Below are 15507 nucleotides of genomic sequence, written 5' to 3'. Positions count from 1 at the left end.
GTAAAACAAAAAGGTGTCATTTTTCTTATGAAACTAAAGAGAATAAATTATCACAGTACTTTTTGCTTGTGGGGTTGTGTGTATTATATTTCATTACAAATTGATATTACTTGAATTTTTGTTACTATTTTGAGCCTTCACCTTAATATTCTTATAAATGCATTAAAATATCACATGTTAATAATCAAAAGACTGTCAACACTGAATTATATTTTAGAATAAAATTTTAAATGTTAACTTACAGTTGTATGTAGACAGAAAAGAATGATTTTACAGGTTTAAATAATGAGTATAATTATGTGTAATAGATTTAAATGTTCATATATTATTTATAATGAGCTAATTGTAGTGGTGTCTCTAACTTAAATACTTGGACTAAAGCAGGAAAATGAATAAGCCTAAGTCATCTTGATCTATATCCTGAGAAACTGTCTCAAAACTATACATACACATAAACTCAATATGCAAATATATGTTTATATAGCTTATATATATATATATGATATAGAGAGTTTAAACATACTTTATATGTGCATACTCTGTGTATGAGAGAGAGAGAAGAGGGAGAAGAAGAGGGAGAGGGAAAGGGAAAGCAAGAGAGAGAGAGAGAGAGAGAGAGAGGGAGAGAGAGAGAGAATTTGGCACATGTATGAACTGAGTTTTGATGACGATATTTTGTAGCACAGAAAGAAACAATATCAATATTTCAATATTGATTTCCTATAAGTATTGTATTCATCTGTTTGTTTGTTTGTTTGATTTTTCTTTCTTAGCCTCCTCAGCTTTCCAAACTTCAATGAGATGCTTAAATCTTCAGAAAGAAAACAGGGCATAAGACTATGTAGATTAGGCATGTTTACTTCTCCTTCTAGACTTGGCAACAGTTACAGCTGTTGCCCATTATATAGATTAACCTGTCTCCATATTTGTGTCATAAACTATTATAGCAGGGTAGGGATAAAATCCATTTAAGCACCATTACTGATTTTCTAAAAGCTTTAGAATTCTAACTCTGAGATAATTCTCAAAAATGATTCTTTCTTCAATCATTGTATTAACCTTAGTGTTTCATGAGTACTTGTGAAATTTTCTCGTAAGTGCAGAAAGGAGAGTTGTAGAATACTCTAACACAGATAGGAGAAAGGGAAAAATCAAGTGTCACTGAGTGGGGTGTAGTGATTCCTGCCTGGAGTCTGTCTCAGAAGGCAAAAACAGCAGCAATTACAAAATATTTCTGTTCTGCCTGGGAATGAGTTCTAGCTGAAAAAGTCTACAAAATAAGAATTGTCATGTCTTAGTTAGGGTTTCCATTGCTGTAAGGAGACACCATGATCAGGCTACTCTTATAAAAACAACATTTAATTGGGGCTGGCTCACAGGTCAGAGGTGCAGTCCATTATTATTATGATGGGAAACTAGGCTGGAGAGATGGCTCAGTGGTTAAGAACATTGACTTCTCTTCTAGAGGTCCTGAGTTCAATTCCCAGCAACCACATGGTGGCTCACAACCATCTGATAACCTCTTATGGTGTATCTGAAGACAGTTACAGTGCACTCACATAAGTAAATAAAACCAAAATATAAAAAAAAAATCAAACAAACAAAATAAAACCACCACCACCAACAAAGACAGGAAACTTAGCAGCATCCAGGCAGGCTTGGGGAGAAGGAGCTGAGAGTTCCACATACTGTTGCAAAGGCAAAAAGAGAAAGCTGGCTCCTATGTCGTTAGGAGGAAAGTGAGAAAGCCCACCCCGATACCTCCAAGCATATAGCCTTATGTTCTTGTAAAGAAATGTCTACTTTTGCTTATATGTAAAATGAAGTTTGTATGCATAGTTTAGCAATGGGATCCTCTCCCCAAAATCCTGAATTCACTCTTCAGCAAAGGAAAAACACAAATTTTGTTTCCTTTCTTCTTTATTAGATAACTTGAATTCTTTGTTATTATCTCAATTTATTCATTATATATTATAGACTATCACAAAATCTGTCTAGATATTGCTTTTTAATATTTACTATTTGTAAGCTTACCTTTTATTTATCTCTTCTTTTTTTTACCAGTTCCTTGCCTCTCTAACTTCACTGCACCAATGGGAACAGTCCTTTCCCCTGATTATCCAGAAGGTTATGGAAATAATTTAAATTGTATCTGGACAATAATCTCTGATCCAGGAAGCCGGATCCACCTTTCCTTCAATGACTTTGATCTGGAATCTCAATTTGACTTTCTTGCTGTTAAAGATGGTGACTCACCAGATTCCCCAATTCTGGGAACCTTTACTGGGGCAGAGGTGCCTTCCCATCTTACTAGTAACAGCCACATACTGCGACTGGAATTTCAAGCTGACCACTCTATGTCAGGGCGTGGCTTCAACATCACATACAATAGTAAGGATTTTATTGTTGTGTGTTTGTTTGCTCATATATGCAATATATTTGTTGAGGACTGAAAAGCTTTCATGCAAATCAGCCTTCTTGTTTCAAGGACAAAAACAATGATTTTTATTTCTTTTTTTAATATTTTTTATTATTACGTATTTTCCTCAATTACATTTAGAATGCTATCCCAAAAGTCCCCCACACCCTCCCCCCTACTTACCTACCCACCCATTCCCATTTTTTGGCCCTGGCATTCCCCTGTACTGGGGCATGATTTTTATTTCTTGGTAGTCAACCACATTTCACACTCTGTGTGTCATTTCACATTGAGAAAGACCCAATTTAAGAAAATTCATTTCTATGTTTTTACCATATCAGCCTATAGACTAGGCGTTTCTATTAAAATTTACCCTAAATTTAAGCCTGATTTTGGTGGTATTTATTTATCAGTTTAAAGAAAATGAAAATTACTTTTCTTTAGCTATTAAGAAACTCATAGAGAACTTAAACAAGTAATGACAACACACAACTCCAATTCCAAAGAATATCTCTAGTTATCATAGTAGTACTGGAGAGAATACTTCACTAAGTAGAGAAAGCTCTCTTGCATGACTATTAGAACAAATTATTTCAATGTTTAATAGTATCAACAAAACTCAGACAGCACAATTTCAAGTCTTGTTCTTGCTACTCCATTTTTAGATATGCCCTTCATGTATCCATAACTATAATACCATATTTGCAAGAATGTAAGAGTAAATTAAAAATCAGTATAGGTTGAATAACTTTAGCGGGTCATATATATGAATCTAGCAAGTGCTCAGTAATCGAAAGCTAGCTACTGCACTATATCATTTGATGTTTGTACTATGTTGCAGTGTTTATTATATTTTCCTAGGTTTGAGATATGTTTTGGTATTAGGTTCTATGTATCGGGTTTGCATTTTAAAAGATACTCATTATTCATCTGAAAAATCTTATGACAGTTGCAGAAGGGTAAAGCACATAAAAGAGAAAACTCCATGGCTTTAGATACTTAGATGAATACTGTTTTGTGCAAGTGTATTAGCAGAAGACAAGGAATGCTGCTAATATTTAGCGCTTTCTCTTGAATAATCCACTTTGTCTCAGATGCTATCTAACCTTCTGGGTTAATGGGAAAGTGTCTCCAGATATCAGCATTGCCTTTAGAATGAATTTCACCCTGCATCTCACCCTTATCTAAGTAATATTGAGTTTTTTCAATGAAATACAGAATACAGTCAGTGTCCTTTCAGCTTGAGTATAACTTTCTACAATGTTACTCATAGAAAGTCCTTTGCAAATGTGTCTACACACTATTTATATTCAAGTAGCTGGTATATGTGTCATAGAGATTGCCTAAATTGAGATCTTTACCCAAAACTTCTTCAAACATATATATGCATGTTAGTGAATATGTGTTTGCATATGTTTAATTACATTTTAGTTTGTATTAATTGCATGATGCTTTTAAGCTCGATGCCTGTGGTGCTGTCAGAAATTATGTCCATTTGGTTTCTGAGTTATATTTAATTACATGTGTTTAATAATTCCTGCTTCAGCTCATTTTTTCTGAACAAATCTACTTAGACATTATATACTAGAACAGCACAACCAGAAAATTGAACTTGAAATAATTTTTTTATTATTTTTTAATTTATTAGTTCTTTGAGTTAATTATTTTTAGCTACAAGATAAAAACAGCCATTCAAATAAATGTACCTATAATATACTTATGTATTTTAGAATATATCTTAATTATCTTTTAGTAGATTAGGTTAAAAATTATAAGAAAGTAATACAAATTAGGAACAACCATAAAATGATGATTAGTAGGGAAAATTTAAAACAGTTCCTTGAATACAGAATAATTATAGTATCAAATTATAAAACCTTAATGAATAAACCTTATGCTTACAAGCCATGATAATTTTTCCTCACAGAAATAGTCTTCTATTTATACTATATTAAGATAAAATTTTATTATGCATTTATTGTTTTATGGATTCATTTAGTGAAAATTTTAGTTAATTCCAAAAAAGGCATTACTTGTTCAATAACCAGATTATTATTATAGTTCTACTTTTTGCCAAATATACATCCTAAAGAAACAACAAAAATACAGAAGTGACTCAAGGATCATGAGACATGAGATAATGACCAAAGATACAGAAGCCATTGAGAAAATTTTAAATTCCAGAACTAAAGATACATTGCAGTCCTGTAAATTTGTATTTCTCTGAAGAGATAAGCAACATGACTTCTTCAAGTCTAACATCCCTCTTTATGGTTATGTTTTCCTCATTAGGCCCCTCTTATTAAATGTGATAACATCACATGTTTTTGCTTAGAACATGGTCCTTGAAGAATTAAGTTCCTTAGTAGGAAAGATATGAAATAATTACAATATTTTCTGACTAGAAACATCTCCTTTTTATTGGATATTTTATTTATTTACATTTCAAATGTTATCTCCTTTTCTGGTTTCCCTTCAACAAAACCCCTCTCCCATCCCCTTTCTTCTTGATTCTATGAAGATTATCCAAAATATTTCCTTAAATCTTACCAGAGAAACAGTTTTTCATTCCTGGCAAATGTGTAATGGAATTTTTGAAGAAGATGACATAAACCTTTTAGGAGTCATATTAATTAGAATCTGAACATATTACCTTACAGATTCCTATATTAGTTTATCCAAATGATGAATACAAATAGACAGAATTTAAATTCTTATTTTTATTTTTTTTATATTTTGGTGTGTAAATTATATGTTGAAACATTTACAACTATTACTCATTATTTTGCACATATATGATCAGAGAAAATATCTAAACTTACAAAGTAATTTAAAGGGTTTTCAAGAAGAAAGAACCACATTCATTATTAACAGTCACTTTCCACATCCAAAATCTATAGATATCCCTCTCTTTTTTTATACTCCTAACGTTTTTGCTTCTCCTTTTTAAGCATTTGGACATAATGAATGCCCAGATCCTGGAATACCCATCAATGCTCGTCGCTTTGGAGACAACTTTCAATTGGGCAGTTCTATTTCAGTTATTTGTGAAGAAGGGTTTATTAAAACCCAGGGAACAGAAACAATTACATGCATTCTGATGGATGGAAAAGTAATGTGGAGTGGACCAATTCCAAGATGTGGAGGTAAGCTCAGGGGCAAAGGGCAGGAGGAACCCTCAAACTCAGTACACTTTGCAAAAGCAAGAAGTGTTATTTTTCACAAGAACTGTTGTCTTGTCATCTCAGTACCTGATGTGAGCTTCATTGTATGTGTACATAGCACCGAATTAGGTTTTTATTTTTTATTCCTAAATATTTTTAGAGACTTTTAAGATCCCTCTTTGAGTCTTCCTATATATAAATATTAATAAATACTAAGGTTGGTATCATATAAACCTCTCTTTGACTAATACAGTTATAGTTAACAACATATAAAATTAGTTATTCATTATATGTTCCTTCACATTTCCTTGGTGTTTAATGTTAATGTTCAGTTTTCAAAGATTGATTAACAAAATGTTAAGTAAGTTTATTTGAACACAGTCATATTTTAAAATGGGTAAATTGTGTAGCTATAGATGTTTTTTCATTTTTTCTTTTGTAGTAAGTCATAATCTAAACATTAATCACCATATTTATATTTAAAAATAAATACACTTATATTTAAAAGCAGAAATAATATATGTAGATATTAAATATATCCAAATATATTATATCACTGTAGATTCTACAGAAATGTGTGTTTAGATGTCTAGGTTTTATTTATAATTGTTGGATTGAAAATATTCAAAATTACAGTTAACTCTTGCCAGACAATTTTCTAAGAACATATATTTGATTACAAAAGTAATATATATGGACTAGAATCATGAAACACACAATAACAAATGACTGGAATCATTTGGTAATTTATTTTCTTTTTGGGGGTGCTAGTGATAAAGGCTTTGGAGCTGGGCAGAACTCTCAGCAAGTAATGGGCTTGCTTTTTAAGTCTGAAGATCTTAATTGAATCCCAGGAATCATGTAAGAGTTTCAGATTTAGTGACACATGCTTGTAATTCCAAAATTATAGAGGCAGAGACAGGAAGATGTGCGTGCAAACATGTGTTCACACACACACACACACACACACACACACACACAATTCTGGACTTTGGGTAAATCTTTAAAATTGTTGCTATCTTTTTTCCTTCACCTTTCCATGTGTTCCAACTGAAAATAAAACTTTGATTTCTCATTTGTCTGCAGATTTAAAAATATTCAAGGTTTTAAGTTCAAAAGTACAATCATTACCTATAAATTACTACTTTCATCAGATTCAACATATCTTCAGTGTCTCATAATTAAGTAGGTTCATATCATGTAATTATATTGCCCTTGTGGCTCTTGTTATTAGAATCTCCTTCCTTGTTACTTTAATCACTGTGTCATTTGGGTATCAGTATGATGAAGTAGATGACTTTAGAATATTTACAAACTACAAGCATTATTTATTTGTAAGGCTCTACTCTACTGATAAGTATGATTATAACATTACTCTTAAAAATGAATGAAACTACAGGGGAACGCCAGGGCCAAAGGGGGGGAGTGGGTGGGTAGGGGAGTGGGGGTGGGTGGGTAAGGGGGACTTTTGGTATAGCATTGGAAATGTAAATGAGCTAAATACCTAATAAAAAATGGAAAAAAAAAAAAAAAAAAAAAAAAAAAGGAAAGCAGATTTCATTTCCCTAAATGCTAGAAAATGCATGTGAAAGGAGGAGGAAGCTTGGGAGAGGATGCCCAGGGGCTCTTGGGAACTTTGAGGAACGATGCCTGCATGCTTGAAAAATATGCATCCCTATTATATTGTACATGTTGAAACCCATATTTAATTATAAGTTGATCCTTCTTCCATAATAGTTTTAAATAAGTGTGACAAATGCCGCAGCACAGGACTCATTCCTAGCAGCACCGACTTTAAATGAAATAACACTTGCACACAATGATGCTTGTTTGAAAATTTATAGCGTTCAATAAAGTAGTATATTGATAAAAAAAAAAAAATGAATGAAACTGCCCAGTAACATGTGTAATAAGGAGAATAAAATGACATTTTCTGTTTATATCATACTTCACTAATAACTGAATGCTGCCCTTCTATCATGAGGTTCCAGGACTGACTTGTGAAGCCAGTCAAAAAGTGTCACAGGCATGTGAAGGAAACATAGAAAACAGGAAGACTATTGGTTTCAGGGGTGGGGGATAGCAATAGGTCTCTGATACAGGAGTATAGGACAGGTAACATAGACATGATAAAATGACTGAGATATACAAAGAAAGAAAGGCTTGCATAATACACAGTATAGGTACAGAATTGCTCTGGGGCTAGCATGCAGTTTTGAGCTATTTCAGTAAGCAGGGGTATGATCTGAGCTGGTTTCTCCATTTCTCTGGATGTTGTTTTCAAGTCTCAGTAGGTAGACACAAAAGCACTTCCTGATAATTGCTGAATTCCATTGCCTTATTTGCCTAACTAGGGCATTGATTTTAAAGTTGACTGACGCCTAACTACATGGGGAGCTAAAACTAATGAAATCATAACAACAAATAATTTTATGAATCACTGCTAATTCTAGAAGGCAATTTTCCACTACCTGTGAAAAATGGATGCTATTTATTTTTTTTAAAGTAAAGCACAGTGTGCTGAACTCTAATTTGGCACAGGCCATTAAGCTCTCCAAATATCTCAAAGAGATGCTTTATGAATTTTCTGAAGGAGACTGTTTCTTTCTCTGTGAGGGAAACAATGAGAACTCAGCTTCCCATCTTGTCTGTGTCAATAACTCAGTGGGAGCAGGGGTAGGACAAAGTTATAGCCAAGGAAAACAGAATCAAAACAGGCCAGGAGCAACATTGCTGTCACCCTTGCAGGATTACCAGGATCGAGGGCTCCTCTTTGAGTTGCTTTCCTATGCAAACAGATCCTACCTAACTCTGGAGACAAGAGGTGATTTCTTAGCTTTTAATATTAAGACTCGTAATGACTCTTCTGTTCCTGAGTCCAAATTCTGCATAATGACAACGAAATTCTTAAAAATTAAAAAAAAAAAAAAGAATCAAAACTTCCACACCTCTTGGTACCCAAGCAGTCTGGTTTACTTGGCAAACAACGCATATAAACACTGTTCCTGTCCACTTTCCTCATTAGAAAGCTAATATTTTGATATTATTTTTGTTATTTTTAATATGTTTCATCATTTAATGCACTAGAATAGCCTCTCAAAAAAGTTTAACATTGTAGATAAAGTTTTTCATTAAAACATAAAAACCTTCAAAACAAACATTTAATATAGAATAAAATAAGAGCGTGCTTCCATAAATGTTGGCACTTTATTTTTTTTGACATGAAACAGTGCAAATGCAATGCCTTTTAAGTTATTTAAAAATGTGAATTTTTATTTATTACAACTACAAATATTAAATTATTCCATGAGATCTTACAGAACAAATGGGGTGTGGTTTGATTAGGCAAGCTAGGGCTTCCATCTGCCTCAAGATGCCACAATCCACAATCGCTTCCCCCAGCTCTTATCTGCCACCATTGTCTAGTGGTTCCAGCTTTCTGGCATAACACCTATCATTAGCAGTCTGAAAACGTTGGGAATCTTTGATCTGCCATGGTCTTTGAATATGGCTAATCAAACCAAAGGAAAAAAGGAGTATCGGCATGTTTTCCCACGGATGAAGATGAGTTAATTTCTAGTAGTTTAAATATGGTTGTAAGAAAGTGTTGATGTCTACCTTTTATTCAAAAAACTGACATCCAGTGCTAATTAAGTAAGGATGGGTTTGGCTTTACTGAGAAGATGGACATCCTCCCATAAAATGGGTTTATCCAGTCTCACCATGGTGACAATTAGTTAGATATTTTGTAAGTCTGGTAACTCTTGCATCTGCTAATTAATAGGAAACAAAATACATGTTTCCACAATCACCACTGAAGTCAATTCATGCTAAATTCCACAAACACTTATCTTTATTAAGTAGCAATCAGTGATTTTTTTGATCCACATTCAAAGCATACCCTGAGTATAATTGGCTCTATCTAGGGTTAACCTTTGCACGACATTCATTCCACAAAAGCATCCAAAGCTGTTACGATTGTGATAGTTACTTAATATGGGGTGCTTAGTGGAACTGAATAGGAAATTTCATAATGAGTTACACAGAAAACTTACCTTCAATCCTCATCTTTTCTCGTCCTCAATTCTTCACTCATAGCAGCTGCTTTCTCAACCTTTCCCCTTTGGCCGTACTCTGCACAACCCCACGCTTCATCTGTAAACATGATCTATGCAGTACATGCCCTGTGCTGAATGTCTGCTAATTTCATCATTATATTCAGACCTCTGATGTGAAGTTTTCTTATTAACATAAGGCAATCTTCCTTCTTTCTTCTTTTCTTTCCGTGATCAGAATCCCTTTTGTAAGCTGCTGAGGTCATTGGCAGGCACACCTGCCTCCATGCATTCCAGTATGCCCTATATCAGCCTCCTTGCTAGGAACATTGGCAAGGGATGAGAAAAGCCTGCCGCAGTTGCATTTAAATTAAACTTAACTCTTTATCTGACTTGTGACTTTAGGTCTCAAGATGCCACAATCCACAATCGCTTCCCCCAGCTCTTATCTGCCACCATTGTCTAGTGGTACCAGCTTTCTGGCATAACACCCTGTCTATCATTGGGTCCAATGTTGAGCCATGGTCCAATTAGCCATGGGTCCAATGTTGCTTTGCCTTAATTGTTGTTGAAAAGGTACAATAAATACTGGACTTCCTCCACCATGGCAAGCTATGTACTTAGAGCTATCCTTGAGCTACAAATTCTGGAATCCCTTAAGCACTCTACAGAACACCAAATGATGAAGCCACTGGGATTTATTATATTTTATTTTATTTCATTTTATTTTATTTTTGTGAGCAGTAATACTAAATAGAAGGAATATATTTAAAAATGATCTAGGAGATTTTTTCTATCCTGGAATGTGGGAAACTCCTTTTTCTCAGTCATTTTGATGGATAAGATCATACCTGCCTCATTTTCTAGGAAGGCACTTCTGTTTATTGTCTATACCTCACATGATCTTATCACCATCACTCAACCTTTGTTCTCATACAGTGTTCTGTATCTCATTTTGCTTCACCTTCTGTTTAGTTTACAAAATTTGTGAGACTGTTTTGACTTAGGAATTGATTCCGTGACTTTTAGTAAACTGACCCTAGTACACGCTGCCATATATTTACCACCATTTCGCTTGATCCTGAAACCTCTTTGCACATCATCCTAACTAATTTTGAGCATCTAACACTTTCCATAATTTTACTTGTTTTTGAGTACTTATTTTCAAGGTCTCACAGAATTCTACGCACAAGTATAGTGGAGCCAACTACCACTAAATGACAACTTTAAAATATGTTTGTCACAAACAAAATTAATATACCCTGTGGGTATAGAAAAATAAGTTCAGATATCTACTAGATTACAAACATATTAGAAATGGATTCTGCACACAGACTGAGACTTTGATATGGATACAAATATTGTTTAACAAAAATAATAAGATTAGTAGGGGTGATAATTATGATAACTGAAAGGACTATTATTGAAGGCTAGAAGAAAGCACTCACTCTAAGACAACAAATGACATGAACTAGGGATTCCTCAAATACTGCAATTGGAAATGCATCAGTAGCATCCAATCCCGGGAGGAATGTACTGGGAAACAAGGAAGTTCTGATGAAATAGGCATCATGACTACCTTCTTTTTCCTCCAGTAATTATCCTAGTATCTCAAGAAACTGTCTTTCCTTTGCATTTACCTAAGGCCCATTTTCCAGATGACATTTTTTAAATGTTTCTAATAATCCTCGTTTTTGACAAGTTAGACGACAACATTGAAATTTGATCTTCTAGCATCAGGAATTCAGCCGGACATCCTATCCTACACTGGTCTCAAACTGCCATTTCTATTTTAGGTTTGTTTTTGTTTTGTTTTATTTTCTATAATGTCCTTTGGAATGTATTTTGTCATGTCTTTTCATTGTATTTCTTTCCACCTGTATTTATATGTGGAAAATTTTCCTAATAATTTAGTGTTAGATATCTCAATTGTCTAATAGGCTGTAGGCAAATTCAATATTATATGAAAAGTATAAAAGGGCCATTGGTGACCAAGAAAATTTGATAATGATTTTCTTTGGTTTGGGGTATGAACATTTTATATAATTAATGCAAGTTTCACAAATATCTCCCCAAACCTCTGTTACTTTCAGAGTATATGTAAACTTTAGACAATCTTCATCATCAATTTATCTCCTAGATTACACAACTGACTTTTTAATAAGCTTTTTCCTTCCTGTTTCTATTCTATGCTCTGTTTATATGTGCTCAGAAGTCCTACCTTCTATGAAAGCCCCAAATTAAAGCAGCATATAGACTGCTGTGCTCTGTCCCATAGAAGGATGAGTTCATCTCATGATAATGTTTTCATTTGAGAAACTGTCTTCTTGGGAAGAGTAGAAACATTCTCTCCCTTACTACAGGAAATTATGCATGTTTAAAGCAGAGATAAATGTTTCCACATATGTTTTCAAGCTACTTTCTGAGTTGTAATCCAACTTCATATATGTTTGTTTCTGAGCTTTACAATAAAAAAAACAACCACTGTATTTGAAGAGAAATTAAAATAGGCATCATACCAAGAGACATAGAATAAAACAAGAAAGTTCTCCTCAAGGTGTCAAACAGTGAATTATAAGACCCTCTCACTTTTCTGTTTAAAGAAATAAGAACGTTGAAAGTAAATTAGTTCTATCTGTTGCCAACAAAGAAAAAAAACTTTCTTTGTATGAGGATTTAGAGTCATTGATTCATGACATTTTGATACTAAGGAATGTCACAGAGTAACAATCAGGAATTCTGAAACAGGAGGGGTTTAATTTACAGAATGAAAATAAGCATTTGGCTAGAAATTATCGGCCATTTTGTGATAAAATCTGAAGTGTATATTTTATAGTTTAGAGCTTGGTAGTTTTATGTTAATTGACAGAAGCTACAGTCACTTGGGAAGAGGGAATCTTAATTGATAAAAGGCCCCAAGTAATATTGATTAAGGATTGTGGGAGGGTCCGACTAACTGTAGATGATGTAATAGCTGGGTAGATGGGTATAGATGATTTAAGAAACTAATCTGATCAAGCTTAGGTGAACAAACCAATAAGCAGCACTCACCAATGGCCTCTGCCTCAGTTTCTGTCTCCATCTTACTGCCTTAAGTTTCTTCCCTAACTTGTTTTGTCAGTACATGATGTGGAACATTAATCTGAAATAAACAAACCCTTGTCTTCCCAAGTTGTTTTTGATCATGTATTCTATCAGAGCAAGAAATACCAAATCAAGACAATGATTAAAAATCAAACTGTCTTCAATAGCTGAATTAAAAGTTATATAATTCTTTATGGGAAATGTGTTAAATCTAAAAACTAAATTTCACATAATTAAAGATACAATTGTGGCTCACTGTTGCTTTTCTCCCAATTTTCTCACCACTGTGCTTACTCTTGGTAGGAGTGAGTGTTTTAGAGCTATTTTGAATGTTTTGTTAACTATATTAATGATTTTTATCCAGTATCAAACTTTATATAACACTTTTGTGCTGATATCTCTGAGTTCTGTTTGACACATTTTTGTGTTTTCCTTAAAAAGTTCCAGGAACATATTGAGGTTTGTAGTATAAATTTAGAAGTAAATTGTTTCTCATATTTTCTGAGCATATATGGTTCTTACATTTTTGTCTGGATTTCTTAAGGGTATGATGCATATATACTTCCTCCTACATGTTAGCAGTCTACACTATAGCCAATAGAGCCCTCTTAATTATAAAGCAAGTTCCAAGTAAAACTAGATGGAATATTGGCCTTTACAGTTACATGGTCATGTTCTTGAATACAACTAGGGCATAAAATATTCAGTGAGCTTCTTTGTAGATTAAAAGTATTTTATTTAATGAAATATATTAGAAGAGTTGTATAATTATATAGGCTCAAAGCTGGTAATTTAATTTAGATGCCTAGTTAAAATTGAGTGAATGGAAAGTTGTTTCTTATTAAGTCTCATAATAATTTCAAACAATATGGTCTTTGCTGCCTTTGTACCAAGAAAAACAATACTAGCAAATGTGAATAGGAAGAATCGAAGCCAAAAATTCTAGTAGCTCTCTAATTACTAACATAGGCCCTTAGCTGGTTTAGATTCCCTATGTTGGATATATAAGTCAACTCTTCTGTCTCAATATTGATCCCAGTCATTCCACTGTCAGTACATCTAAGCTGAAGCTATGGAACTAAGAGAGATCTCTGTATCTTTGTTTCATGTTTGTAGCTGTTAGATTCAAGGGTGCTTAGGTTTTGTTCACCCCCAAGTAGAAGAAATAATAATAATTCCTTCACACATAGTGAAAGCAGAATGCAAGCACTTCAGGAGACTTTCTCATGGAGAATGTAGACACATATGTGAAAGAAAGACTGCAACCCCCAAGTGTATATGTGCTTATTCACTGAACCTATAGATATGTCTTTCATGACTAGTGAACATAGAAAAAGAAAGTGAGCTGGGCATGGTGGCTCACGCCTTTAAAATCCCAGCACTTGGGAGGCAGAGGCAGGCTGATTTCTGAGTTTGAGGCCAGCCTGGTCTATAGAGTGAATTCCAGGACAGCCAGGGCTACACAGAGAAACCCTGTCTCAAAAAACAAAAAAAAGAAACAAACAAACAAACAAAAAAAAACAAACAGAAAGAAAGAAAGAAAGAAAGAAAGAAAGAAAGAAAGAAAGAAAGAAAGGAAGGAAGGAAGGAAGGAAGGAAGGAAGGAAGGAAGGAAGGATGAAAGGAAGAAAGGAAGAAAGGAAGAAAGGAAGAAAGGAAGAAAGGAAGAAAGGAAGAAAGGAAGAAAGGAAGAAAGTGATAAATAGCTATCAAGGTGGATATATGCAAAGCCCCATAGTTCCAACAGTTTCACAATTAACATATATGTGTACCTTCTGCATTAACCGGATCGTCTTCCTTTCCTACAGGTTTTATCTTGTCTCCTCATCTTCATTTTCATCTTCCTCTCTGTGTCTCTGTCTCTCTCTCTCCCCCTCTCTAAAACTCTCAATCTGCCTTCTTTTGCCAGTGCCCAATTATAGGCTCTAGCCTTATCTTTCACCTCCCCTCACCTGAGTACAGACAGCAATCTATAGACACCAATAACCAAAAATGGGTACAGTTTAAAAGAAAATACTAAACAGAGAAATTTTTAATGTCTAAGAAACATTTAAGTAAATGTTCAACACCCTGAGTCATTAGTGAAATGCAAATCCAGCTAACTCTGAGATTACATCCATCAGGATGGCTAAGGTCAGAATCTACTGGGACAGCCCATCTAACAAGGATGTGTAGTAATGGGAACACTCCTCCATTGCTGGTGAAAGGACAAACTTGTACAACTACGCTTTAAATCAATTTGGCAGTTTCTCAGAAAACTAAGAATAGTTCTACCTCAAGACCCAAGTGTAACACTCCTGGTCTACCATCTCCCTGAAACACATGCTCAACAATGTTCACAGCAGCTTTATTTGTAATAGAAGGTAGCAAAACAACCAGATGTCCCTTAACTGAAGAAAGGAATTAACTTCATAATAAATGAAATACAAGAAGAGATCATAGATTTATCACAAAACCCTGGATCAGAGCAATATCCATAAATGGTGGAGTTTACTGGGGAATCAAACACTAAAAGACCTAGTTCTTGAATCTCTGACTTTCAAAAAGACTCATTGATTCTTCTAATGTGACAGGAAACATTCTCAATTCTTGCTACCACTACTAACACCACCGAAAGGAGATTATGGGAGCACGACCTCCTTTATATAAACCTTAATTCTTTCCCCCACAGAAAATCGAGGGATAAAAGTTAAAAGAGGCTGCCAGTTTTCTATTCTGAGACTGGGACAGAGAATCAGCAAGTGGGGACCTTAACACAGTATACTTCCCTCCATTTCATAGAGTT

At 34.2% G+C, this 15507-nt stretch overlaps 1 protein-coding gene across 12 annotated transcripts in view; it reads left to right on the top strand.

The window, feature by feature from the left end:
* Csmd3 (CUB and Sushi multiple domains 3) overlaps positions 1-15507 on the top strand; it is a 1211921-nt gene that overhangs the window by 785527 nt on the left and 410887 nt on the right. For 10 of the 12 annotated variants that reach the window (XR_001781523.2, XR_003951374.1, NM_001081391.2 and 7 more), the window contains 2 exons: positions 2065-2391; positions 5371-5565. Coding sequence is in view for 8 of the 12 variants with exons in the window: in NM_001081391.2 (NP_001074860.2) it covers positions 2065-2391; positions 5371-5565 (522 nt within the window). In the remaining 4 variants the exon portion in view is untranslated. Of the gene's footprint in view, positions 1-2064; positions 2392-5370; positions 5566-15507 lie in introns of those variants that run through there. The other 2 variants (XM_030248542.1, XM_030248541.1) reach the window with 1 other exon arrangement.

Source organism: Mus musculus, chromosome 15 (genome assembly GCF_000001635.26).
Source record: "Mus musculus strain C57BL/6J chromosome 15, GRCm38.p6 C57BL/6J".
NCBI lineage: Eukaryota > Metazoa > Chordata > Mammalia > Rodentia > Muridae > Mus > Mus musculus.
The sequence above is the reverse complement of the archived record's forward strand: the minus strand, read 5'-3'. Positions and strand labels throughout refer to the sequence as shown.